At 45.9% G+C, this 27643-nt stretch overlaps 1 protein-coding gene across 1 annotated transcript in view; it reads right to left on the reverse strand.

Moving 5' to 3' along the window:
• CUNH11orf49 (chromosome unknown C11orf49 homolog) overlaps nucleotides 1-27643 on the reverse strand; it is a 182825-nt gene that overhangs the window by 11851 nt on the left and 143331 nt on the right. Inside the window, exon 4 of the mRNA XM_041637475.1 lies at nucleotides 12771-12855. Within this exon, the coding sequence (XP_041493409.1) occupies nucleotides 12771-12855 (85 nt within the window). The remainder of the gene's footprint in view (nucleotides 1-12770; nucleotides 12856-27643) is intronic.

Raw genomic sequence — 27643 nt, forward strand, 5'->3', positions numbered from 1 at the left:
GGGACAAGCTGGCTGGCTGGGAGGCAAGTGGGTACCAAGCTTCCAGTCCAAACTCCTAGAGTGCCAACCTCCTCTGCACCCCTGCTCTAGTGACATGAGCAGGTCCCTTTCCCTGAAATTCTGGGTGTGCTGACCCGGGGATCAAGTCCCAGTTCTATCTGCATCTCAGTTTCTTCACATTTAAAGAAGAGATGATCATGGCTCAATGCAAGTCAAGGCCACCAGCTCCCAAGTCAGGCAGAGGCTTCCCATCCGAAGCTGGCTACTTAGTTTCTAGCTCACTTTTGGAGGAACCAGCTCTTAGCCAAGGCTCAAAAGAAGAGCTGCTTTACATGACTGAACATCGTTGGAGAGGCCTTGTGACTAGTGTCCTTCATTGGGATGGCGGAAGCATGTCCCCAAGTTGGTTTGTGCTAACAGGGTACCCTGGCAGGCTGTTTTAATGTCAGGGCTGTGAGAACAAGACCACGATAAAAACCACACAGTGACCTGACCTCAACGTCAGGGAGCATGCTACTGGGGAAGGCTTGGGTGGGAGATGTGCTAGCCCAGTTCAGTCCTCAAAAGGCATAGGACATGGGGCTGGAGAGATGGCTCAGTGGTTAAGAGCACTGACTGCTCTTCCAGAGGACCCGGGTTCAGTTCCCAGCACCCATATGGCAGCTCACAACTGTCTGAAGATCAGTTCCAGGGGATCTGACACTTCACACCAATGCACATAAAATAAAGTTAAATAAACCATAAAAATATAAAAAAAAAAAAAAAAAGGCATAGGACATATAGGCCACAGCTTTTCCTAGAGATCAACCTTACCTTCAGGGCACTCCAATCCCTGTAGGGCCAGACAAATCTGACCCAGAGCAATACTAATAACAAAAACAATGCTTAATATCTTTTGAATTAAAATTGTATTTACTGATTTGTGAATATGGAGGTGGACAGGTCACGCCACAGTCATGGGTGGAGGTCAGAGGATAGCTTAAGGGGACAGAGATGGAACTCAGGTGCCATTCTTAGTGGCAAATGCTACCTGATGAGCCGTATGTCCTCTAATTGGTTTTGTGAGATAAGTCCAGTAAGCGTATTTACAAGGACACAGGTTCACATGCTAACCAAGATCACAAGCTAGAAGCTGGAGAGTCTCATTCAAATCCAGGTCTTTCTGAGTTGTAAACACAGATTCTAGGCCATTGTTGTATCTATTAAGAAAACACAGCCCTGGACTCTGTTGGCAATGACCTTCCTCGGGGGAGCCTCTCCCTGCTCCTGCTCTTGCTGCTGCTCCCAGTTCTGGTGGCACCTGCCTGGAGAAGGGCTGAAGACGCAGGCCTGACTGCCGATTGCCTGCAGACAACTTAGAGCTGCAGTATCCCAGAACCACCAGAGAAGCCTGAAGTCTTACGTGGACTTCCACACAGGTCTGGGGAAGGTAAAGGCCTGCACTTACTGTGCCACTTAGAAGGCCTTCCTTCCTCCTGCCCTAAGCACGTCGCTCTGCAGGCACCCTCGGTGCACATTTTAACTGGAATTCTTCGGCCCTCTCTGCTCTGCTGTCTAGTCAAATCATCAAATCCTGCCTTTCCCTTTTCGTTTCAAAGAAGTACTTAACTCTCAGATTACTGCCAAGAATAACCTAATATCTATGTTCTTCAATTCAACTTTTAAAAGTTCTTGTTTTGTTTTTGAGACAGTCTCACATGGCTCAGGCTGGTCTTGAACTTGGTATGTATTCAAGGCTGGCCTTGAACTTCTGATCCTTCTGTCAAGTGGAATTACAAGTGCATATGCCACTATACCCAAGTAAAACGTTCTTAGCACTAAAAAGTTCTGGAACTTCTAGAGTCTAACAAAGCAAATATTCTCTTCTACTCTTTCACTTTTTTTTCCTGGAACTTAGTAAGTAGACCAGGCTGTCCTTGAACTCACATAGGTTGTGCCTCCAAAGTGCTGGGATTAAAGTTTTGTACCACATTGCCAAGATCAACTTAAAAACAACAACAACACAAAACAGCACTAGGGACCGACTACTGAACTATATCCTGCCCTCTTCATACCTCTGACTTTGAGATAGGATCTCTGTAATGGTAAAATTAAAAACCCTGAGCTGCAGCTGCCTGGGTCTCAGGGATCCTATAGCATTTTTAATTTTTCCATTACATTAACCACCGGCTTCAATTCTGGTCAGCTTAACCATTTCTCTGAACCTGAGGAATTGATCAGTGAGCTCCTGGCAATCCCTAGAAATGGGGGAAGAGCCCCCAACCATGGACAGTTGAGCCCTTCACTAACATTCATCTCTGGATTGCTTCCCTTAGCTAAAATCATGACCGGACTGACGGGGGTGGGGGGGTAGGAGGGGTGGGGGGGGTGGTCAGTCCTCCTGTGCTAGCACTGCGCACTCGGTGTGGTGCATTTGACTGGGGGCCCAGGGTCCCTCAGCTTTTCTTTCTTTTTTCTAAAAAAAGATTTATTTATTTATTATGTATAAAGTGTTCTGCCTGCATGTATGCCTACAGGTCAGAAGAGGTCACCAGATCTCATTACAGATGGTTGTGAGCCACCATATGGTTGCTGGGAATTGGACTCAGGACCTCTGGAAGAGCAGCCAATTCTCTTAACTGCTGAGTCATCTCTCCAGCCCTCAGCTTTTCTTTCTATTTTTTCTTTTATTTTCTTTCCTCCCCCCTCCCCCCACTGTCAAAGGCTGCTTGGAGCAGCCTCTGGCCTCTCTGCCTTCCGAGTTGCCCCAACGGGATCCAGCCAGGCCATAACACCCAACCCGAGGTGGGGGGGGGATATGCCCTCCCACAGGTCCTGTGGTGTTTGCGCTGATTTACACCCCGCCAATAGGGGGCGATGTCCTGTTATAGGCCTTGTGGTGTCACCCTTTTTCATGGGTTTTCACAGTTTCAGCTGTGGGTAGCAAGCCATCCATGTCTGTCCCTCCTGGGATGGATGCCTTTTAGAGGCCCTAAAACCCCAGGCCTTAATGCCCTACTTCTTCAGCTCCTACCCTCACTCTGCTGGTGTCCCGCCAGCTCCTCTTTTACGGGAGCTTTCTAACTGCTGTCAGGGCACAGGCAAATGGAAGAAGTTTCCTCAAACTGTCCCTGCCACCACTATTGCTGCCAACAAGATTGGTTGGATTCACGAGGTGGCTGTTTTCAATTCCAGCCTTTTGCTCCCTACTGTGGCTTGTGGCATGGCGGGTCAGCCACAGGGCAGATCACGCCTCTATGTATCTCTTATTATTAAACTTAAAATCCCTGCAGCTCAACATACAACATGTGACTGCTGCCATTTTGACTGAGGTCAGGTGACTTTACCACCATCTTAACTGAGAGCCAGGTCAGGTGACCAAGTCCCGCCATCTTTACTGAGGTATACCCTGCCTGGTCCCCCAATTTACTTATGTTTTGTCTCTAAATTCCTCTTGCTGACTCTGCTGCATGTGTATTTTGCACAGTGGCATGCCTTTGGTAGGGCCCACCAAGAGCAACCACTTCACCCAATTCCTGTTCACTCTGTGTGTGTATGTTCATACATGTAACTTAAATGTTATAATTGTTCATTGCATCTCATTTCAGACTACAAAAACAATGAATCTCATGTTTTAAACTGGTAGGTACTTTTAAGTCTCTTACAAAAATACTTTATATTTAATCCAACCCTCATTTAAGATATATTAAGCTGTTCTCTACTATTGTCAGTTCTGCCATTAACCTTCTATTGCAAGCAGTTTTTTCTTCTTTCTGCCTTTTTATGAGTGTAAATCTTACCTGTTAAGAGCCAGTACAGTCAAGCTCAGACCCAGCCCTCCAGGAAGATTCTATACTGTAGTTATACCTGATAAACAGCCCTCAACTGCTCAGAGATCTGGGAAATATGGCATTTAAATATTTAATTATTAAAAAAACTTTTCATAACAAAAAAAAGACAGGTTTACTCCTAGCAGTACTCTACTTCCTCCAAAGAAGATAGAAGACAAATGGGCACAGAACAATGTCCATCTGCAATTCACTCCAACTGCCAAGTGCTGACTACTGGGTAAAGCTGCCTTTCATCTAAACTGAAGATCTCCATACGTGGACAGAATCACTGGAATCGACAGCCTAGCTGCTCAGGTCAAGGTAAGCCTGTCTTCCTACAGATTTCTTAGCCCACAGGATCTTCTGGAGTCTGGCAGGCGCCCTGCGCTAAACAGCAAAAGGCAAATATGACCTTCAGCAACCATGGAGGAACCTGAAGGTAGCTCTAGGTGCCAACCAAGTAAGTTCTCTGTCATTTTAAATCAGCAACTCAATAAAATTTTATCTTTCTCAAAGATCTCTGATGCAGTTTGACAGCTGAGAGGTTTTGTCAGTTTAAAAGGACAAACTCACCAAACAAATTTCAGTAAAATAAAAATACAAGACCTGCAAGTTATAAAGGTGTGAGGACAAATACATGTTATCAAATTTCTCTCCCACACTGCCTTCCATAGTCTTAAAAATACTTTTCATTGTTCAAAAATATACGTCACAGTCATTCTGACATAAATATACTACTGTTTATACAATGTATATGTCTAAAACTTCTGTTTTCACAAACCCAAAGAATTCTTGTGAGTTCCAGGAAGCCCAATTGAAGGATCCACCTAAAATAGGTCAGATACACCCCTCTCAATTCCCTGGTCCTAAATTTTTTTTCCTTAACTTAACTTTGTCCTCTGTTCTGCCAATAAGAGGCAAGCCATACCCACTCCCTTCCCTATCCACTGAGGCAGGCAGATCTTTCCTGCTTGCAGCCTGAGTTCCTTCCTTTTCTGTCTCTCTCTCAAAGAGACAGTTTCTGTCTCTCTCTCCCCCCCCCCCCCCCCGCTTGGAGACCTACAGCGTTTCTGCTGCTGCAGCCACCAGGGATCCTGCAGCATTTTTAATTTTATCATTACATTGGTGCCATGAGTGGTGTCAGTGGGCAGCATGTCCCCAAAGCAGCCAGCACTAGGCAGGGACTGGCACAGGTCCCCGAGCGGCGGCAGTCGGCCATGTGGCAGCAGGCAGCAAACAGCTGGTCCGAGAGCAGTCAGTCCCACACAGGGACAGTACAATTCTCTGAGTGGTTGCAGCAGGCCACGAGGAGAGACAGACAGATGGGCATGCCACGAGACCATGCTGCAGGTCTCCAAAGGCAGCTGATCCCAGGCAGGGAACCATGCAGCTAGTGAGAGACAGACATATCATGCAGAATGAAGTTGGATATTTATTTAGTGGGTTACTGAGGGGAAGGGAGAAGGGGAGAAGAACAGAGAGGCAGAGAGAAAGAGAGAGACAGAGACAAAGAAAGAAGGGAGAGAAGGGAGAGACTAAAGCTGCTTCTTCAAGAGGGAGAAGGAAAAAGAAGAGACTCAGGCTGTAAGCAGGAAGGAAGATCTGCCTGCCTCAGCAGACAGGGGAGGAAGTGGGCATGGCTTGTCTAACTAAATTGCTGGTGCTCACTTTGAATTCATTCAGGAGTCCAGGCAAGCTTTGAACCTATGATCCCTCTTGCCTAACCTCTGTAGTTAGGATTACAGGCCTCTGTCACCAAGCCAGGCTTGGTTTGTTTACTTTCAACATGGGTCTTACTATATTGCCCAGACTGGACTCAAACTCCTGAGCTCAAGTGATGCCCCTTCCATAACCTCCCACGGAGCCACGACTTCAAGCACGCATCACCAAGTTCAGCTTTTCTGAGGGCCATGGTCCTGGGGATTGAATTCATGGCCTTGTGCATGCTAAGTATGTGTTCTGTTACTAACTCACGCCTCAGTCCCCAATTTTGCTGATGGTATCTTTTGTTGAACAGAACATTTACATTTTAATTCCTTGGAAAGTACAGTTGTTCTCAACCTGTGGGTCTTAACCCTTTGGAAGATACCATATCAGATAGCCTACGTATCAGATATTTGCATTACGATTCATAATAGTAGCAAGATTATAGTTATGAAATAGCAATGAAATAATTTTATGGTTGGGGGGTCACCACATCATGAGGAACTATATTAAAGGATTAAATTAAAATCAGGAAGGTTGAAAACCCCTGGTCTATTAGTTAGCATTTGACATTTGAGGCCAGGGTTCAACTTGCCATTGGGAAATTTCTGCTTCTTTAATGGTACCTCCCTCGTCCCTCTGGGATATCAGCCCCACAAAGGCGAGGACTTTTTGTTCTTTGTTCTAGCAGCAGTACCAGAAAGGGTACCTCGCAGAAATGGCACACTTCCTCAATGAACACTGGCCGCTGAATCAACAGTTTTGTTTGGGAACAATTGTATTTGTTTTGTTCATTGGGCTTGGGCTTTTTGTAGCATGTTTAAGAATTCTTTTGCCACTTCACACCAGACGCTCAGCAAACACTTGAAGAATGAATTCAGGAGTGAGATACCACTTTTCATTCACTATACTATATATGTATTTAAGGTTTTTTCATTAAAAATATTTTTTTGAGGCTGGTATTACTGTATAGCTATAGCTAAGCTGAAACTCACTCTAGACACTAGGCTGGCCTCAAACTCACAAGAATATGCCCGCTTCTACCTTCAAAGTGATGGGACCACAGGCATGTGCCACCATGTTTGGCTTCCATTTGTCAACTGTTGGCTTTATTTTCTGAGAGACTGGAGTCCCACAGAAACCCCTCTCTGTATCTATAGCGTGTGCTTCCCTCCGTTTTCCCTCTAATAGCGTCTGATCTCACACTTGGCGCTGACTAAGTTAAAAGGGTTCTCTGTACTTGTAATGGCTACGTCTGCCTTTCCAAGCAGCACCCTGGTGCCTGCCTCTGCCTCCGAGTGCTGGGATTAAAGGCCTACACCACCACTGCCCAGAAAATTATTTATTTTCTTTTTTCTTTCTTTCTTTCTTTCTTTCTTTCTTTCTTTCTTGCTTGCTTGCTTGCTTGCTTGATTTTTGGTTTGTTTGTTTTTCCGAGACAGCTGGGATTAAAGGTGTGCACCACCACTGCCTGGTTAATGTCTTAACTCTATTAGCTATCGTTATTTCTATTTTATAGATGGGAAAACTAATACTTAGAGAGATTAAATAATTGTTTTTGAAACAAGGTCTCACTATGTAGTGCAGGTTGGCCTGGAACTCATTGTGAAGCCCGGGCTGAATTTGAACTCATTATTTCCTCAAGAGATTCCTGGGATTCTAGGCCCGATCAAAGTTAAATAACTTGACTAAGACCACAGCTTGTTGTTGAAGGACCTGGAATTGGAATCCCCGGGACAGCGTGGATCTTGCAACCTGTCCTAGCAGGCTCTATTTAAATGATTATGTCTGAAAGTAGACTTTCTATGGGGCCTGTGCTTTTCCTGCACGGTGTCTACCGAGGACAACGCTTTTCCTCTGGGGCAGAACTTGACTAAATGTGTGGTCTCTGGTGAGGGAGCCAGTAAACAATAGAGAAGGGAATGTAAGCATTTTAATACACCCTAGGCAAAAATGCCAGAGGGAGTCTGTGGAAAACACTTGAAACCAGTGGTTCTCCAGTGTGGTTCCCAGGCCCACAGTATCAGGGACATTTTAGAAACTGGGGCCTTTGCAGCCCTGCCCTAGATCCCCTGAACTCTGGCTGAGGCTGCCCCCTGGGGTCTAAGAAGCCCCTCAGGTGATTCTGATGATAGCACAGGGGAGGGACACTGCTTTAAATCTGTCCATGGGTTGGAGCTTCCAAATCTTGTATGGCTACAAATGACCAAGGGCGACAGTTCCCTTGGTTTTCCGGGAAGGACAGAGCTCTAAGCAGGTGTGGTCTTGTCTTTACTTGATGTCTTGTTAGATATCATCTTCTGAGTATTAAAAAGGGGAAAAAAGCTGGAAAGCACTTTCATTTGTTTTTAAGTAAAAACACACATTATTTTATTATTATGTGCATGGGTGTTTTGCCTACGTGTATGTCTGTGTACCATGTGTTCACATTGTTTGTAAAGGCCAGAATAGGGCATCAGATCTGAAATTGGAATTATAGGTAGTTGTAAGTCACCATGCAGGTGCTGGGAATTGAACCCAGGTCCTCTGGAAGAGCAGCTGGTGATCTTAACTGCTAAGCCATCTCTCCAGGCTCCATTTAAAAAAAATCTGGTAATAATAATATCAACATTGTCATAACAGTGAATTATTTATTTACTTATTTATATATTCTTATTTCATTTTATTTTTTGTTTTTGTTTTGAGATAAGGTGTCAGGTATCCCAGGCTGGCCTTGAACTCCTGATCCTCTTGCCTCACCTTATGAATACTAGGAAGATAGGCATGCACAACGATGTTTGATTTGTTGTTTTTTTGAGACAGGGTTTCTCTGTGTAGCCCTGGCTGTCCTGAAACTTGCTTTGTATACCAGTCTGGCCTTGAACTCAGAGTTGTGCCTGCCTCTGCCTCCTGTTTACTGACTTAAATTGATACTTATTGGATTTGCTAGACAATTCACATGTTTGTTACTGAAATCTCACAAAACTTTATGATTATGATTATTCCCTTTTATGGAAACAGGAATAGAGCTCAGCACAGTGAATGGATGTCCTTACTGCCATCCAGTGAATGGGTTCTGGTAGGCTGTATATTCACATTTTCTTCTTTTTAGGTTTTGTTGTTTTTAATTATGTGCATGTTGGTATGCCTGTGTGTGCAAATGAGTGTGGTGTCCTTGGAGGCCAGAAGAGGGTGTTTGATGCCCTGGAGTTAGAGTTAGAGGCAACTGAGAGCCACCTGACGTGGGTTCTCCACAAGAGCAGTAACCACTGAGCCATCTCTCCAGCTCCCTCATCGCGTATCCACCTCGTCCTCACACCTATGTTCCTATAGGTCACATTTAGATAGTACTACTTTTAACCCATACTGCAAGTTTAATCTGTGCAAGGCATTATTTGAAGCACATTACAATTATTATTGCCATCTTTTTTGTTTGTTGTTTTTTGTTTTTCGAGACAGGGTTTCTCTGTAGCTTTGGAACCTGTCCTGGAACTAGCTCTTGTAGACCAGGCTGGCCTCGAACTCACAGAGATCCGCCTGTCTCTGCCTCTGCTGGGATTAAAGGCGTGCGCCACCACCACTCAGCATTATTGCCATCTTACAAATAAGGACGGTAAGACTCAGAGAGAATAACTCTTGTTCTGCAGGGCTGGGGATTGAGCCAGGGCTTCACACACGCTGTGAAGTTCTCTGCATTCCCAAGCCCCAAGTGCACGCTCTCAGCAGATCAGGAAAGATGAGATGAAGATGCTCTAGTGACCATAGGGGATAACAGGTCTAACTTTTCTCATTTCTGAAGGAATGCTGAGGGGGAGGGCTTGTCTGGCTGGGCTGCTCTGTGTTCCCAGCCCATCACACCTGCTGCCCATGGCCTGGCCAGAAGGCTTTGTTGCCCTTGTGGAAATGCTCCAACATGCACAGGCTCTTTTCCATAAGCATCACCACAGATGGAGCCTCCTGCAGCCTGTGCCCAGACCTCAGGGCCCTGAAGAAGTAAGCTGGCAGTGGATGGCTCAGGGCAGTTCCTCTTCTTGCAAGCTAACCACCCACATCTGGAACTCTGGTCAGATGCCTGGGCCCGTGGATGGGGAAGCTGGCATTCTGACTTTCAGGACAAAGCAAGAAGAGCTTCACAGTCGAGAGGCATTTCTGGATGGTTAGAGCTCTCCAGCACACACAGCTGAGTGGAGTCTTGCAGGCACTCCCCGTGGACTTCCCCAGTGTGCTGTGATTTGTATGGCACACTCACAATTCCTCACATTGTTGTTGGCATGGCTGGTTATGATGTGCCCATTCCTCATAGTGAGAGGTGCAGTTCCTCTTCCCACAGGGGCCTAGAAACCTCTTTGTGTTGATAACTGTACAAAGCACCATGACATTAAGAATTTTTGTTTTTTACCAACACTTGAGAGGTAGAGGCTAGAGATCAGAATTTTTTAAAACTAATAACTAGCTGGGCGGTGGTGGCGCACGCCTTTAATCCCAGCACTTGGGAGGCAGAGGCAGGCGGATTTCTGTGAGTTCGAGACCAGCCTGGTCTACAAGAGCTAGTTCCAGGACAGGCTCCAAAACCACATAGAAACCCTGCCTCGAAAAACCAAAAAAAACAAAAACAAAAACAAAAAAAAACCCTAATAACTAATTCTTTTCTTTAAGATTTATTTATTTATTTATTACGTGTACAGTATTCTTTGTGTGTGTATGCCTGCAGGCCAGAAGAGGGCACCAGACCCCATTAAAGATGGTTGTGAGCCACCATGTGGTTGCTGGGAATTGAACTCAGGACCTTTGGAAGAGGAGGCAATGCTCTTAACCACTGAGCCATCTCTCCAGAGAAAGGAATTTTAAGATCATTTTGGGATACACAGTGAGGACTAGGTTAGTCTGGGCTACCTGAGGTCCTGTCTCAACAAGGAAGAATTTATTTTTGTTCTTAAACTTTTATTTATTTAAAAAAATTTAGATTTATTATTAATGTTCATGAGTACTTTGCTTGCATGTATGTCTGTGCACTACATGCAGCCTGGTGCCTGTGGATGTCAGAAGAGGGCACTGGATTCCCTGAAACTGGAGTTACGGACAGTAGTGAGCTGCCATGTGGGTGCTGGGAAATTGAACCCAAGTCCTCTGTAAGAACAACAAATGTTCTTAACTATCGTGCCGTCTCTCCACCCTGTTTTTAAACCTTTAAAATAAAGATCTTGTTTAGAGCTGGAGAGATGGCTCTGTGGTTAAGAGCACTGCCTCTTCTTCCAAAGGTCCTGAGTTCAATTCCCAGCGACCACATGGTGGTTCACAACCAGATGTAATGAGATCTCGTGTCCTTTTCTGACCTGTAGGCAAACATGCAGACAGACTACTGTATACTTAATAAATAAATAATTATTTTTTAATAAAAGCTTGCTTATTTGTGTGTGTGTGTAAAGTGGTATACATTCATGCACGGGGTATCTACTGCATGTATCTGTGTACACACATGAAGGCCATGTCAGGGCCATAGGAGCTGGAGTTACAGATGTTTGTGGGGTGCTGGCTTGCTATGTGGATTCTGGGATCTGAACTCCAGTCCTCTTGCCTGTGCAGTGCTCCTAACTGCTGAGTCATCTAGACCAGGATTTGTGGTTTCCAAAGTATCCTATTATTTATGATCTTGTAGTGCTTACACAAATCTGATCACTTAGAAGTCTGGGGGAAGTGGTTGTGGCAAATGCCAAGCTGCAACTTCTGTTTACTGTACTACCAAGAATGGAAAAGGAAGGGCTCAGTGGTCAAGAGCACTGGCTGCTCTTTCAGAGGATCTAGGTTCAATTCCCAGGATCCACATGGTGGCTCACAGTTCCACATGGTGGCTCACAGTTCCACAGGATCTGACATCCTCTTCTGCCACTGTGGGCAGTAGGCACATAAGTGGTGCACAGGCAAAGCATCCATATGCATAATTCTATAGACAAATAAATAAATACAAAGAAGGGAGGGGAAGACAATGGCTGTCCTGGAGTGAACGGAGCCAGGGTGACACACGGCGAGTGCTGGCAGGCAGCGCAAGTACTCAAGAGGCCCACGTTAAACACCGCGCTGTGAGGGACAGGAATACATTTTATTAATGACTCTATCCTCAGTATTCATAGCAGCTACTTGCATAAAACTGGCACCCAAGAACTATTTGATGGGGCTGGAGAGATGGCTCAGTGGCTGAGAGCGCTTGATGCTCTTGTAGATCTAGTTTTGGCTCCTAGCACCCATGAAGTGGCTCACAATGGCTCTAACTCCTTTTCTTACCTCCTGGTGTTCTTGCACATGTGGTGCACATAAACTCACACCGACACACACATATACACAAAAAAATTAAATATTCTGTTTTGTTTTGCTTTGGAGCCAAGGTTAGCCTTGGCCTTGAACTCAAAATTTCTACCTTAGCCTCCCCTAGAGTCCTAGGAGGACCACAGGTGTGCCCCACCAGGCCAGATCCTTCTCCAGACCTTATCAGAATTCTACAAGAGGCATCTTTCTTTCTTTCTTTCTTTCTTTCTTTCTTTTTCTGAGAGGGGTTTTGTTAAGTCTGGAGAGCCCCAGCCCCTGGCATTCATCCTAGCCCCGCTCCCCTGGCCTGGGAGTTGCATTAGTCTGGACTCCAAATCCCAGCATGCCCACTCCCACAGGGTATTTAAGTGGGCTCCCAGAGGAGAAACACTAAAGAGATTCTGGGTTTGCATGTGCTCCCCGCTTTCCTGTCTCCCCGTCATGCGCTCGGCCACCCGAGAGCATCGTATTCAATAAAATGATGGCATTTTGATTTGGTTGATCTGACCTAACTGGATTTCTTTGCACCGGCAGAGCTGCTGGTTTTAGGAGTTTTTCCTAACAGGTTTTTCTTTGTATCTCTGGCTGTCCTAGAACTCACTCTGTAGATTAGGCTGGCCTCGAACTCACAGAAATCTGCCTCCCTGAGTGCTGGAATTAAAGGTGTGTGCCATCACTGCCCGGCTCATATTTCTGTTCTTAAGTTCTGACTTTTTGTTTCTTTGTTTTGTTTTTTTGAGACTGGATTTCTCTCTGCAACAGTTCTAGCTGTCCTGAAACTGGCTCTTATAAGCCAGGCTGGCCTTGAACTCACAGAGATCCACCTGCCTCTGCCTCCTGAGTGCTGGGACTGAAAGCCTGTGCCACCACTGCCCAACTTCTAATGCCTTTTCTGAGATACTCTGTTCTGGTTTCTCTGAGAAGCTATGGTCCACAGAGTACAGCTGACTTGAAGACTCAGACTTGGGACATACGTACCTGGCTGCTTTCTGAGTAAGTTCCAGTGGGAAATCTGGGCACAGTAGCTGCAGCAGACAGTGGTACTCCCTCATGGTCAGCAAGTCTGCAGCACAATGAAAAAGAGCACGTTAGGACGGCAGCTCAGGCCACTGCCCACCCTTGGTTATGTCATGGCTTTGAGGCCCAGTCTTTAGAATGCTGCTGCAGCCGGAGAAGCAAGTCAGTGTAAAATGTGGGGTTCCCAGATGGGAGCTGTTCCACTGTGACTAAAGGTCAGAGTGTGAGCTCATTTTTACTCTTTCAAAGCTGTTGAAAAGAGGTGTGGCTACAAACAAGAAACCCTGACCTAGGGTGTGGTTACTTGGTGTCTTGGACTTTAAGAAGGCTCATAGAGGTGGATCTGCTCCACCTTGACCAAAGGTCAAAGAATTCAAGCCTATTCCTGCCCCTTCATTTTAGAACAGGAGGTTTGACATAGGGAGTGGCTGCCTACAGGACTCTTGGTCTAGGGTTTATGCTGCATACCCTGCCCCAAACATCAGAATGCTAACTCAGGAAATAGTGACTTGATGTCTCAAGCATTGTGTCATGCCCATTGTGTGTCATGTTAAAGCAGTCTTTTGCCTTCTCCACCCTTTTTGTATTGGGGTGTATAAGCGTATGGAAAATAAATGTGGGCAGATTCAGAGTTGCCCTCCGGCACTGTCCTAAATCTCTGTCTACTCTGCCTAGCATTTGTAATCCCCAGACTCTTACCTTGGAAGGTAACCAGATGAGCTCCCCGACAGTAAAAGATGGAGGTTTTTTTTCCTGGCTGCTCTGGAACTATGTAGACCAAGCTGGCCTCAAACTCACAGAGATCCACCTGCATCTGCCTTCTGAGTGCTCGGATTAAAGAAGTATACCACAGCTTGCCCATGAGGTAAGATTTTAGAACTAGTAACTAGCAAGCCACCCCTGGGTGAGGCACCAGTTATAGTATTCCAACCAAAGGAGCTGTATGGGCCCAAGACCTGGCCAAGTGAAGAGAGGAAACAAGAAAGCCCCTTTGTCTATCTTCCTACCCTGATGTTCCCTGACTCCAAAAGTGGGTGGATGAGTCATGCCAAGGCTGTTTGAGTCCATTCACAGTCTCTGGCATGGCAATATTTACCACTGCATGCCCAAAAAACCATCTAAAATTATCAACAGGCAGTAAGGAAAACATATTGCATGCATGGGACTGGGGTGGAAAGAGGACAAGTCAGGAGGAGCACACAGCACAGAAGCCACCCAGGACTGTCGCAGGCTGACGTCTTTGGGATGCTTGCACACATATCTGGTCATCATATTGTTATAGGAAGCCAAGACAGGTCCAAGATACACAGTTGTGGCAAACAAATAATTCCTGATCTCCAGAAGCAGTGCATGCATCAATGGATAAAACAGGACTGTCATATCCTGCCAAGACAGGGTAAGATAGTTTTGAAAAGTTGCTTGCCTTTGAAAATGGTATGTCAGTTATGTTAGGCCTTAGCCAAAGTTGGTTGCTTCAACGCTGCTAATGTGAGTTTGGGTGATTGCCCAGGTAGCTAGTTGTCTCTGTGATTTGTTGCATGTTTTGGAAGTTGTTTTTTTTTTTTTTTTTTTTTTTTTTTTGGTTTTTCGAGACAGGGTTTCTCTGTGGTTTTGGAGCCTGTCCTGGATCTAGCTCTTGTAGACCAGGCTGGTCTCGAACTCACAGAGATCCGCCTGGCTCTGCCTCCCGAGTGCTGGGATTAAAGGCGTGCGCCACCACCGCCCGGCTTTGGAAGTTGTTTTACTGAACTTCCTAATGACCCAGGTAACATTATTTCCCTTCTCGGATCTTCGATGGGGTTGAAGACTATATAAATGTAGATTCTTTCTCTCATGACTTGGCCAAGTTATTTATTATACAAGACCTAAGCTAGTTAGAATAGGATATTTGTACTTATTGTATATAATTTCATAGTAGGTTTAGAACTCTCTTATTTAAACAAAAGGGGGAGGTCTTGTGGGAGGTCCTCCCACTCCTCCAGCCTATAGCTGCTGAGATACCAGCCCATTGGGGCATGGTCTCTCTCCCTTTAAAAAAGCGGCCAATTCCCTCTCCTCTCTCTCTTCACTTCTTGCTCTGCCAGCGACTAGACTTCCTTCCTGGTTGCGCAGAGGGCTGACGGTGATCTGTAAGTTTTTTCCCCTTTAAATAAATACCACCCTATTAATCATAATTCCAAACTGGTGTGGCATTGTTTGTGACTTACGCCTTCATATGTGTGTAGGTGTCTGAATATGTGCGTGTGTAGGTGTCTGAATATGTGTGTATGTATGTGTGTATATGTGTGTATGTATGTGTATATCTGTGTGTATGTATGTGTGTATGTATGTATGTGTATATGTGTTGATGTGTGTCTGTGTGTATATGTGTGTGTAGGTGTCTGTATATGTGTATGTATGTGTGTGTATGTCTGTATGTGTGTGTAGGCCTGAGGACAACCTTGAGTATTATTCCTCAGGTGTCGGCAAACCTTTTCTAATCTAAATTTTTTTTAAAATCACATCCATTTTGGGGCTGGAGAGATGGCTCAGAGGTTAAGAGCATTGCCTGCTCTTCCAAAGGTCTTGAGTTCAATTTCCAGCAACCATATGGTGGCTCACAACCATCTATAATGGGGGCTGGTGCCCTCTTCTGGCCTGCAGGCATACACACAGACAGAATATTGTATACATAATAAATAAATAAATGAATATTAAAAAAATTACATCCATTTTGGGGCTTGAATTCAGGCCCTCATGCTGACCGAGCTATCTCCCATCTTCCCTTTAGGTTCTTGGTGTTGCTCTAACTCACATAACTCAAATACTTGTTTCCCAAGGGTTCTATATATTATTTTGTACCTCTCTAATGTAACAAAGGCTCTGAAAACTACTAAAACCAGAAGACCTGCCTGCCCACCCTTTCTGGAAACCTACTCTCCCCAAAGCTGGGTAAGGAAGTCAGTCACAGAAAGAGGCTCAGGAAGAAACAAGCAAAACAGCTTTCATGTATGAGAGAGCAGTTCAGATTAGGGCAGCTGGGCGGTGGTGGTGCACGCCTTTAATCCCAGCACTCGGGAGACAGAGGCAGGTGGATCTCTGTGAGTTCGAGACCAGCCTGGTCTACAGAGCTGGTTCCAGGACAGGCTCCAAGCCACAGAGAAACCCTGTCTCGAAAAACCAAAAAAAAAAAAAAAAAAAAAAAAAAAAGCGGGGGGCACCAGCCAGATAATATTAAGGCCAGGGAACTGCAAGAGAGAGCCAGCCTGTACCTCTGGAGATGGGGTACCACAAGTGGAAAGACTGGTTCCGAAATCCAACCACCCCACTGGCTCAGCTTCAAACCATGGCTCCTTAACTCAGGTATGGAACCCCAGGCAAACTGCTTCATCTCTCCCTCTCAGCTTCTCTGCGGTAAACTGGGGACAGCTGGGGTTACTTTTCAGGATTGAAGTCAAAAGAGATGCTATCTCTATGGTACTTAGCAGAATGTCTGGACCTTAGTAACATCAAACACTTGGAATTGCTTTGGTTTGTTTTCAAATCCGGGGGAGGGTGGGGAGGTGAGTTAAAGACAGGAGAGGAGAGGAAACCACCTTTTGGGGTGGGGTGTTTTTTTCCCCTGCTTGGTGCATTTGAATGATTTGATCCACTGTGTTCAGTCTTGGAAAGGCTGTCTGAACAAACGCATTTCTCCCTTAACATCAGCATCTACTCCCTTAACATCAGCACTTGCCTCCTGCATTCCCGGCACAGCACTACAGGGGCACAGCAGCCACAGAGAGAGCCTTAAGGCCCCAGCTCGCTCAGGCGTTTGTTAACCCCGAAGGCTGCTTTGCACACTGGGCTCTCGGGCTTTCCGAGAGTTTCCTAGCAGCCCTTAGGAGTGTGTAGTTTTCCAGCTCTGTGTCTGGTGTTCGAATCTGCACTGAACTTCACGGCAGCCTCACGACGCTGACTCCATTTCTACTCCCGAGTCACAGATGCGTGCGTGCGTGCGTGGGAGCTTGGAAGGTCTAATGGCCCATGATCATGGAGGGGAGCCCAGAGTCTGAGAAACAGGAGGATATGAGGGGTTCTAAAGACAAGAGGGGCTTAATGGAAATACTAGTTACTGGTGTTTTGAGTATTTACTCTGCTCTCTTTCTGGTTTACATGCATTATCTGACTTTCATATTAATTCTTTTCTTCCCCCGCCAGCAAACTCACACTTAGACCAGGCTTGCCTAGAACTGGCAGCAAATGTCTTGCCTGTGTCCTGAGTGCTGGGATTACAGATGTGAGCCACCAGCTAATCTTCACGATTTAATTTTTTTTTTTTTCATTTGTGTGTGTGCATACCATGGAACCCATTTGAAGGCCTCAGGACAATTTTGCGGAATTGGTTCTTTCCTTCCATCTTTATGTGGGTTTTGGGATCAAACTTGGGTTGTCAGGCTTTTGCAGCTACCCACTGAGTCATCTGGCCACCCTAATTGTCACTATTTTATCCCCATTTCATAGACACGAGAATTCAGACTGTGTGTACACAAGGATGGAACTGTGGCAGTAGCTACAGAGTTAACTCAGCTAACACTTCAGCACCTTGGTTTTACCAATCTGATATGGGAAGGCTCGGGCGCTGGTCTCCCCCACCCCAAACAAACTGCAATAACCAGGTCCAGGCGAACTGAATCAAGGAGACAATCCTAATGAATTGGAATCTTTCTTGTAAGAAATTGAGACTGAAAGGTTCTAATTACCGTAAACAGGAAATATTGAAGCTCAGCCCAGCAGCTGGAGCCCGCTAGGGGAAGCCGCCTACAGCAAGCAGTACACCTGCATGGCTGGCTGCCCCGCAGCTCTAACCCCGCCCACCTGTGAGCCTCGGCGTCAGGCAGGTGCAGGGAAGGGAAGTTAGTGGCAAGTACCCACAGATGCTTCTCGAAAGGAATCCCCCACCATTAGGAGAGCTCAGCCAGCAGGTCCTGAAAGTTCAAAGGCAAAGACTTTGTATAAGATCAAATCCACAAATTAGTGCTTCTCCCTGTGTGGGTGGTCAGAATTGCTGAACTCTCTTCAAAATCTTCCACTAGTCTTACCAACTGGGTACTGGCCCAGGACCAGAGAGATTGCCACTTTAATTCTATCATTTCCAGAGGCCGCACAGTGCTCTGGCTCGAACATTAGAGCGCCCAGGACTAAATGCTAGCTTTGGCATCGACTTCAACGTACTTAACAACTCCATGCCCCAGTTTCACCACGTATAAGATGTTTGAATGAGCATCGTAGAGTTGTGAGTCAATGTTAATGCATAGACTAATGTCTGGCCCATCACGAGCACTGTTAGTATTTGCCATGACTGTTTTCAGAAACAGAGAAACTCTGCTCTTGGAGGTCAATTATTTTCTCAAGGAAACAGCTGGGTTAGAAGGCTGCTCCTCAGACCTAACTCTGACTCCAAAGGCCACAAGAGTTCCCTCCTAACAGGTGGAATACAGTTGGTTCCTGGAAGCCTTAGCTTCCGACACAGGATTATTGATGTCAGGTGACTTAACAGAACCCCTCCGGCAGGCTAATTCCACAGGCAGGGAGGCCAGGCAGTCAAGGTAGCTGTACTGGTGCGGAACTCAGACGCTGAAAGCAGGTGAACCTGGTTCTAGCACTGAGCAGCGGACCAATTAGACAACTTCTCTGTGCCTTGGCTTTCTTGTTTAAAAGCGTGCGTAGCACAGTTCCTACCTGACAGGAATGCTGTAAACAAAACAAAACAAAGCAACAAAAGCAAAAACCAGAAGAGGTTGTTTATATACGTGATATCTTTATCAAAAGAATCAGCAAAGTGGCTAATCTGTTTAAAACTGCAATACTGTTTTAAAATGAACTGATTTAAGCTTGAAGTCCTGGGCCAGGGGTGGAGGCGCACGCCTTTAATCCTAGCACTAGGGAGACAGGGGCAGGCTGATCTCTGTGAGTTCAAGGCCTGCCTGGTCTACATAAGCAGTTCCAGGGCAGGCAGAGCTTCATAGAGAAACCTTGTCTCAAACCATCCCACAAACAAACAAAAAAATAAAGAAGAGTAAACTTGAAGTCCTGAAATGTGGACTGAACCACAACATGCAGCTAAATTCTGACACTAGCAATGAGTGTGTGCTGAAGGAGCGAGTTAACACAGCCATGTGTCACACAGCGTCCTAAGGCAGAGCTCACAGGGGCAGAACGATGGTCACCAGGCTGCGGCATTGTTTGGAAAGGCTATGGAGCCTTTAGGAGCAGAGTCCTGCTGGAGAACTGTGTCCCTGGGGGCAGGCTCTGAGTTTAGAGCCTGGTTCCACTCTGTTCCTGCCCCTGATCTCAAAGCTTCCTTATCACGTTGGATGTCTCCCTTCTCTCCCTTCTCAGACTGTGAACCCAAATAACCCTTCAACCTTTCAGTTCCTTTTTCAGAGAGTTTTATCACAGTGAGCGCGAAGAAACTACAGCAAAGAGTGAATGCAGAGGAGGAGATCTCCAGGAATAAGAAGTATTCTGCAAATGGGTATTTGAGAGACTCCAGAAGCTGCGAAGAACTGAAAATGCACATGTCCTGTTTCATAGACACTACAACTATCAGCAAAAACAATTCATCAAGGCAGGTGTGCCACGGCTAGGGTGAGTCCTAGAATCTTCTCCCCAAGCACTCAGTTCCGTTAGCTTAAATGTTTTCAAGGGAATGAATGGCCACTTTTACTATGAAGACCCACGGAAGGCAGCGGTCAGCTCGCAGAAGCACACTGCACTCTGAGAGACGTCAGCGTGAGAACCTTCAAGACAAGAAGCACCCAGACTTGAAATATTCTTTTTGTTGGTTATCTCTACCCTAATCCTAATCCTAGAGATTGATGGACAAAGTTATTTTAGCTAAGAAAATTAATCTAGTCAGAAATGATTAATACACAGTGCACTCACAAGCTAACTTAGCCTCATCTGTAGGAACAGAGAGAGGCGGTTCACATCTGGCCTGTCTTCTGCTGTGGACGTCCCTGCCTCTGAAGCTCTGTGGAGGCAGCTTAATCATTTCTATATCCTCTCTGCAGGCCGCCATGTGTCCCCACATTGTCTCACAAGAACTGTGGTGGTAGGTGCCTATAGACTCAGAGGCCTGGGACTGGTGTCTGCCAGCTCCTGAGAGCCATCCCCACAGAGCAGCAGAATGGTTCCAGAGGGAAGAACTTGGGGTATATCTTTGTCTCCCTCAGAGTGAGTGAGCCCAGGACTGTTGGCCCTCCAAGTGTGGGGATACAATAGGTTCAGTCTGAACTCATCTGTGTGGGTTGCCTGTGTGTCAGCTGCATTAGTGGGGCCTGGCTCAGGCCTGGAGATAATGAGATGCTACGAAGCCACGGGAATCTGAAGGGCTGGGTGACCTCTGGATGGTCAGCTGTATGGTTTGAATAGAGATTGCCACAGAGGCCAGAGAACACCACAGACCACGAGTGGACTCTTCAATTTTCAGTCACAATTGTTTTTATCTGCATTTTTGCAGGAACTATGAAGGCTCACTCTAAATGACACTTACCCTTAGCCAGGACGCTCTGCCAAGAGATGCTCGGAAGGCCATGGAGAATTTGGGGCATGACCACACCACCCCTTCCCATCCCTAGGGTATAGAAGCTTTGTTACCAGGCCACAGCTGAGTAAATACTGCTCAGTGCTACTCTGTAGAGGAGGGAGAGGGAAGTAAGGGAGAGTGGGGGGCATCTGACAGCTTCCCTCTCCATGGAACATTTGGTACCACAGTTACAGGAAGATCACCAGTCTTAAAGGCCCTGTAGCTGTCAAGCAAAGCCTAGAAGAAAACAGTGTGTGATCCTAAACATTATCTTCTTTGGCAGCACTGCTGTTTCATGTTATAAATGGACGGAAATGACAATTAGTTTACTGAAAGGGAAGTGATCCATAAAAGGAATGAAAGGAAATGGCTTCCAACAACACTTGTGGGGTATAATACTTGAGCCATTATTAACTCTGGCCTCCGCCAAGCCACTACTCCCCAGTGTATCTGTTTAGTATGTTCAAAGAGAAGCAGGAAGCCAAATCCATTATTTTTATATTTTTATTATGACTAAACACAGCACAAGTAAGAGATGTAGCTATCTTATTTCTCTGGCTAGTGAGGTTCTAGGCAAAGCATTAAATCAGACAAGGCAATGATCTTGGGGCGATGTTTAGGATGAACAAGAGCAACTGCCCAGGAACCGTCTGCATTAGATACAAATGGTGAGAGATTTAGACTTTTCAATCAAAGATCATATACACACATCCTGATCTGCTACATAAGAATCCCATACCCTACATCTCCATTTTCTGACCCCTCAGATAGGACTGCTGAGGGTTGGGAGTCTACAGCAGAGTACTGCTTTTCTTTCTTTCTTTCTTTCTTTCTTTCTTTCTTTCTTTCTTTCTTTCTTTCTCTTTTTAATAAATTTACTTATTATGTATGTAGTGTTCTATCTGCATGTGTACCTGCAGGCCAGGAGAGAGCACCAGATCTCATAGATGGTTGTGAGCTACCATGTGGTTGCTGGGAATTGAACTCAGGACCTCCGGAAGAGCAGCCAGTGCTCTTAACCTCTGAGCCATCTCTCCAGCCCCATGTTCATTGGTTTTCTTTCTTTCTTTCTTTCTTTTTTTTTTTGGATTTTTCGAGACAGGGTTTCTCCGTAGCTTTTGGTTCCTGTCCTGGAACTAGCTCTTGTAGACCAGGCTGGCCTCGAACTCACAGAGATCCGCCTGCCTCTGCCTCCCGAGTGCTGGGATTAAAGGTGTGCGCCACCACCGCCTGGCTGTTCATTGGTTTTCAAGACAGGGTTTTGGCCAGGCAGTGGTGGCACACACCTTTACTCCCAGCACTCAGGAGACTGAGCAGGAACTCACTCTGTAGACCAGGCTGGCCTTGACCTCAGACCTCTGCTTGCTTCCGCCTCCCTAGTGCTGGGATTAAAGGTGTGTGCCACCATGCCCAGGTATCTTGCTTTACTTCTAAAGAGTACCGTGGAAACAGGCACCACAGAACCAAGATGGAACATTCCAGTCCTGCTCTACAATGGCTGTGAATGGTTCAACAGGAGAAGAGCTAACATGGAGAGTGAACTTCAGCCCCTTCTGTGGCAGCACAAAGTGAGAGGAGCGGCTCCCTTGAGAGCTGAAGCAATTCACTCAGGCTTTGAGAGTGTAAGCTTTTCTTACGTGGGGTTTTATGGGCAGAATAAAGGGTTCCAGGTTGTTTTAGGAAAGAAAAGTCTATTCTACTTCAGCAGCACGTCGTGATATAGAGGCAATGACCCAGTGTGAGTCAGTGAAGAACTGCTTACATTCCCCTGGCTACAACTTTCCTGGGTCTCAGTTTCCCACCCACAAAATACACAAGTTGTAGTATAGGAAGGTAAAAAAAATCATTAAGAGAAACATTTTATTTTATTTTATTTTGGATTTTCAAGACAGGGTTTCTCTGTAGTTATTGGTGCCTGTCCTGGAACTAGCTTTTGTAGACCAGGCGCTCGAACTCACAGAGATCCTCCTGCCTCTGCCTCCCAAGTGCTGGGATTAAAGGCATGCGCCACCACTGCCCGGCAAGGGAAACATTTTAAAAATAAAAATCTTACATGGAACTTTAATATATATCATTGTGGTGGCCCGCATGTTTGAATACTTGGTCATTAGGGAGCGGTGCCTCCTGACGCGGATTAGGAGGAGTGGCTCATTAGAGGGAGTGTGTCTCTGGGAGTGGGTTTGGGGTTTCAAATGCTCAAGCCAGGCCCAGTGTTTTCTCTTCCTGCTGCTATGGATTCAGATGAACTCTCAGCTACCTCTCCAGCACGATGTCTGCCTGTGTGCTGCCATGCCTCCCACAATGACAATAATAGACTGAACCTCTGAGTGTAAGCAAGCCCCAGTTATGTGTGTTTTTATAATGAGTTGCTGTGGTCATAGTATCTTCTCACAGCAATAGAAAATTGACTAAGACAATCACAGATAAAATAAATCCTTTCTCACTGAACTTTCTCTTCAATGGTCCTTACCCAGGTTAAAATAATAGAGATTGGAAACTTGATGTAGGTGGGTCTTCTATCTATCTGTTGCTTTCATTGGTTAGTTAATAAAGAAAACTGCTTGGCCTGATAGGGCAGAACTTAGGTAGGCAGAGTAGACAGAACAGAATGCTGGGAGAAAGAAAGCTGAGTCAAGCAGACGCCATAGCTCTCCTCTCCGAGATGGACGCAGGCTAAGATCCTTCCCGGTAAGCCACCAGCTCGTGGTGCTACACAGATTATTAGAAATGGGTTAATCAAGATATGAGAATTAGCCAGTAAGAGGCTAGAGCTAATGGGCCAAGCAGTGTTTAAAAGAATACAGTTTCCATGTAATTATTCTGGGGCTAAGCTAGCCATGTGGGAGCTGGGTGGGAATGCAGCCCACAGCCCCTTACTACAGGAACTGAGCCACAGATTGAAAACTCAGGGGCGGAGAGATGACTTTTTTTTTTTGGCAAGGTTTCTCTGTAGCTTTAGGGCCTGTCCTGGAACTAGCTCTTGTAGACCAGGATGGCCCTGAATTCACAGAGATCCACCTGCCTCTGCCTCCTGAGTGCTGGGATTAAAGGCGTGTGCCGCCACCACCTGGCCACTTAATGCTTTTGTAGAAGAGCTGAGTATGACCTTCAGTGCTCACAGGGCAGTTACACTGTCTGTAACTTCAGTTCCAGGGGATTCCAACTTGGACACCAAGCACAGGAGCACAGATGTACATGCAAGCAAAACACTCATACACATAAAATAAATACATCTGAAAACATTAAATCAACCAAACGAACCAACAAACAGAAAACAGCACAGGGGCTGGAGCAATGGCTTGGTGGTTATGAAAACACTCCTCTTACAGAGGACCTAGATTCAGTTCCTGACTATAATGGTCTGCTCTGTCCCTTTAAGAGACAAACCACACCTACTCCCTCCCTGTCAGCTGAGGCAAGCTGATCTTCAGCTTCCAGCCGGAGTCTCTTACTTTTCCATCTCTCCCAAAGAGGCTTCTGTCTCTCCCCCCCTTCACCCTTCCCACGTCTGTTTCTCTCTCTCTCTCTCTCTTTCTTTTCCCTTCTCTCCTTCCCTTCCATATCCCCACTAAATAAATATCCAACCTCACTCTGCATGGCATGCCCATCTGTCTGTCTCTCCTCGTGGGACTTGCTGCCCCTCTGGCCCACTGTAGCCACTTGGGGGAACTGCACCATCCCTGCCTAGAACTGGCTGCTTTTGGGACCTACTGCCTACCCCCACTAAGGGACCTGAAGCATTTTACTTAATCCATTACACCGACACCCATATGGTGGTTTACAACTCCAGCTCTAGGGGAATCTAATGCCCTCTTCTGGCCTCTATGGGCACCTGTGCACACATACAAATACATACATATAAAAAAATTTAAAACTCACCATGGTGGTATGCGTCTAATCTCAGCATTGGGAGGCTGAGGCAGTAGAATCGTAAGGCCAGCCTGGACTATACAAAGACCCTGATTTACAGAAACCAAACTACCACAACAAAAACTCCAGAGTTTTACTAAAGCCAGCCTAAATACTACTGTCCCTAATCTCTGAGAGAGTCTGACTGAAGGTGAAAGCTCCTGAATCAGTTGTTCCCTGAGTAGCTAAGTGACAGCAAGGAAACCAATTTAGAAATGAGTGTGAATCATGACCGACTGCACTATTCGCTCCAAATCTGGAAATGACGTGTGTGTGTGTGTTCATCTAAGTGTGAGTTTGTGTTTAAGTGCAGTGCACAGAGAAGCCAGAGGACATCAGATCCCTTGGAACTAAACTTAAAGGTTGTGAGCTGCCTATGTGTGTGCTTGGGATGGAACTTGGGTTCTTTGCAAGACAGTGGCTGCTATCTCTCCAGCCTATGACTGCATTTTGTTTTTTTCAAGGCAGGGTTTCTTGTGTAGCTCTGGTTGTCCTGGAACTCACTCTATAGACCAACCAGGCTGGCCTCGAACTCAAGAGATTCGCTAGGCTCTGCCTCCCGGGTGCTGGGATTAAAGGCGTGAGCACCACTGCCCCGCCCCTTGGCAGCATTATTAGTGACATTCACATGAAGATGACAGTTCCTGCTTCCCTGCTTTGGAGGCAGAGGGTGGGATGGCATTGCCCAACACAACAACCGAAGCTCTTCAGCTGGGCCTGTAGGGCTGAGCCAATCCCACTCCTTATCTCATGATTATTTTATCATGCCTTTGTTCTTTATTGATGAGTTACAGACTTCCTGCCTGAGGCAGGTGCACACTATTTTCCTTGACAGCCAAAGCATTGCCGGTCCCCTGGCCCAGCCGAGTTGTGCTCTGTCCCCACACGCAGTATCACTGTGGATCCCAATGAGAAGCTGGTGGAGAAAGTTAAAAATTCCAACATGGTTTCCCTCCCCTAACAACCCAACTGGCAGCTGGCTGCTGGGGGAAGGAGAATCACTTTTTTGGCGGGAGGAGGAAGCCATTGGTAGAATGCCCACGCCCCAGTGGGTGACCCACGCGCATGTGGGCAGCACTAATTGGACTTATGGAGTTCTGAGAAAAACCCATGAAGTTGGGAGGGAGGGAGAGGGTGTAAACATGACCAGAATACATTGTATTCATCATGAAATTTTCAGGAAAATAAACAAAGTTTGTGAGATCACAATAGTGTTTCCACCCTCCTTTGTGCTGCTCTAGGGATTGAACCTATAGCCTTGCACGTGCTAGCCAAATACTTTCCCACCAAGCTGCATTTCCAGGCCCCATTTTCTAGGCAGGGAAGAGTGTGGGGGGAGCAGGATGCCCCTGAGCAGAAGCTTCAGGGCGCTCCCTCCCACTCCAGGCTGCACTCTCTCCCAGCCCTTCTGCGGCTTCTGTCTGTAGGTCCTTGGGAACCCAAACATTTAAAAAATGATTTAGTTATCTCATGGGCACTGGTGTTTTGCCTGCATGTATGTCTGTGTGAAGGTGTCAGATTCCGTGGAATTTAAATTATAGACCTTGTAAGCTATCATGTGGGTGCTGGGAATTGAACCCAGGTCTCCTGAAAGAGCAGACAGTACTCTTAACCACCGAGCCATCTCTCCAGCCCTGACACACATGTATTTTCAACTACCTTTTCCTTTCCAATTTTTAATCAGGCTGGTGCAATAAATTTTCTTTTCTGGTATTTTGAGACAGGGTCTCACTATGTAGCTCTGGCTGTCCTGGAACTCATTATGTAGACTAAGCTGACCTCGAACTCTCAGGGATTTGCCTGAGTGCTTCATAATGAACTTTGTATCAGCAAAACTGTCTGATGAGAATTTAAGAAAGCTTCAGAAAACAAAAATAAGTGATTTTTCCTGAGCCTTCTACTGTTGAAGGCAGCCATAGAATAAACAAGAAGTGGGGCAGATCATGCATCTCAGCTGCTTAACATGCGTTCCCCTCTAAATAAATATAGAGAAGAGTGGTCAGTGGGCACTCACTGAGGGCAGCTGAACCAGACAGGCTAAAAATAAAAAGCAACAACCCAAGCTCTCTGGCTCTTGATGGTGTTGTAAGCAGGGAGGCTGTTTCCAGTTGCAGGCGTGTTTATAAAGAGCACGGCGAACTCACAGAGATCCGCCCTGTGACTGAATCTACTAACTTCCACCAACAAAGGTAGGTTTATGGCTGCCATCCCCTAAAAACAGAATCAGAAGCAGCAGGAAGTAGGAAGAGGCTGGCTCTGGATAAACACAGATGACGCTTCAGATGAACCCACCTTTGTATTTCCTGCTGTGTCCTGTCTGCTGTGGGCACAGAAGACCTTTTCGGCCCATAATTACCTGTGTGGCTACCAGCAGAGGCAGCTAAGAGAGGAAAGAGCGCCTGCACCTCTGGGCACAGGGTGGGGAGCGAAACTGAAGTTAGCAGTCGCAGCTCCTGGAAGCCATGGGCTTTGTTTCTGAAGAATGGTTTCCTAGTAAATGATCCCGATGAAAGTGAACACTCGCCTTATTTTAATAAGAATATGAACGGAATCACAGTGTTCCCATCTCAGGACTGAAGTGACAGTTTTTTTTGTTTTGTTTTTCTTTCAAGCCTTGATCCTTATATTTCACTGGGTCTGGCAGGCACACAAAAACGATGAAAAAAGAAATACCTGATGGATGAGTTCACTCAATTATTTGTTTAATGAAAAATATTCTAAAAAACAAAAGTCTTGCTTCCTCACTGAGTTTTGGGTCGTGTTCTCGGCTTCCCATTGAAGGAGGGCCTTCTAATTAGGTTCCCACTCTCTGAGGCTCAGCTCTTCCTCTATCAGGCTTCACAGATAAACAAACTGGAGAGACTAAATGTAATAGTCTTTAAATAAGAGTTTTTAAATAAAAATTAGCCAGGCGGTGGTGACGCACACCTTCAATCCCAGGACTCGGGAGGCAGAGGCAGGCGGATTCTGTGAGTTCGAGGCCAACCTGGTCTACAAGAGCTAGTTCCAGGAGAGGCTTCAAAGCTACAGAGAAACCCTGTCTCGAAAACCAAACAAACAAGCAAATAAATAAATAAATGAAAAAATTAATTATCTTACTAAAAATTTAGATTTATCTATTTCCATGTGTATGAGTAAACATTTTGTCCCCTCTATCTCTATACACACACACACACATACACACACACACACGCATGCACATATAAATAGGTAGATGGATAGATACATGCACCATGTGCCCATCTGATACCTGCGGGGATCAGAAAAGGGTTATTGAGTTCTCTGTAACTGGACTTACAGATGATTTTGAGTCATCATGTGTGTTCTGAGAACTGAACCTGGGTCCTCTGCAAGAGTAGCAAGTGTTCTTAACCAC

This window comes from Microtus oregoni, unplaced genomic scaffold (genome assembly GCF_018167655.1).
Source record: "Microtus oregoni isolate MIOR12 unplaced genomic scaffold, Mior012 000053F_ref0000044, whole genome shotgun sequence".
Classification (NCBI taxonomy): Eukaryota; Metazoa; Chordata; class Mammalia; order Rodentia; family Cricetidae; genus Microtus; species Microtus oregoni.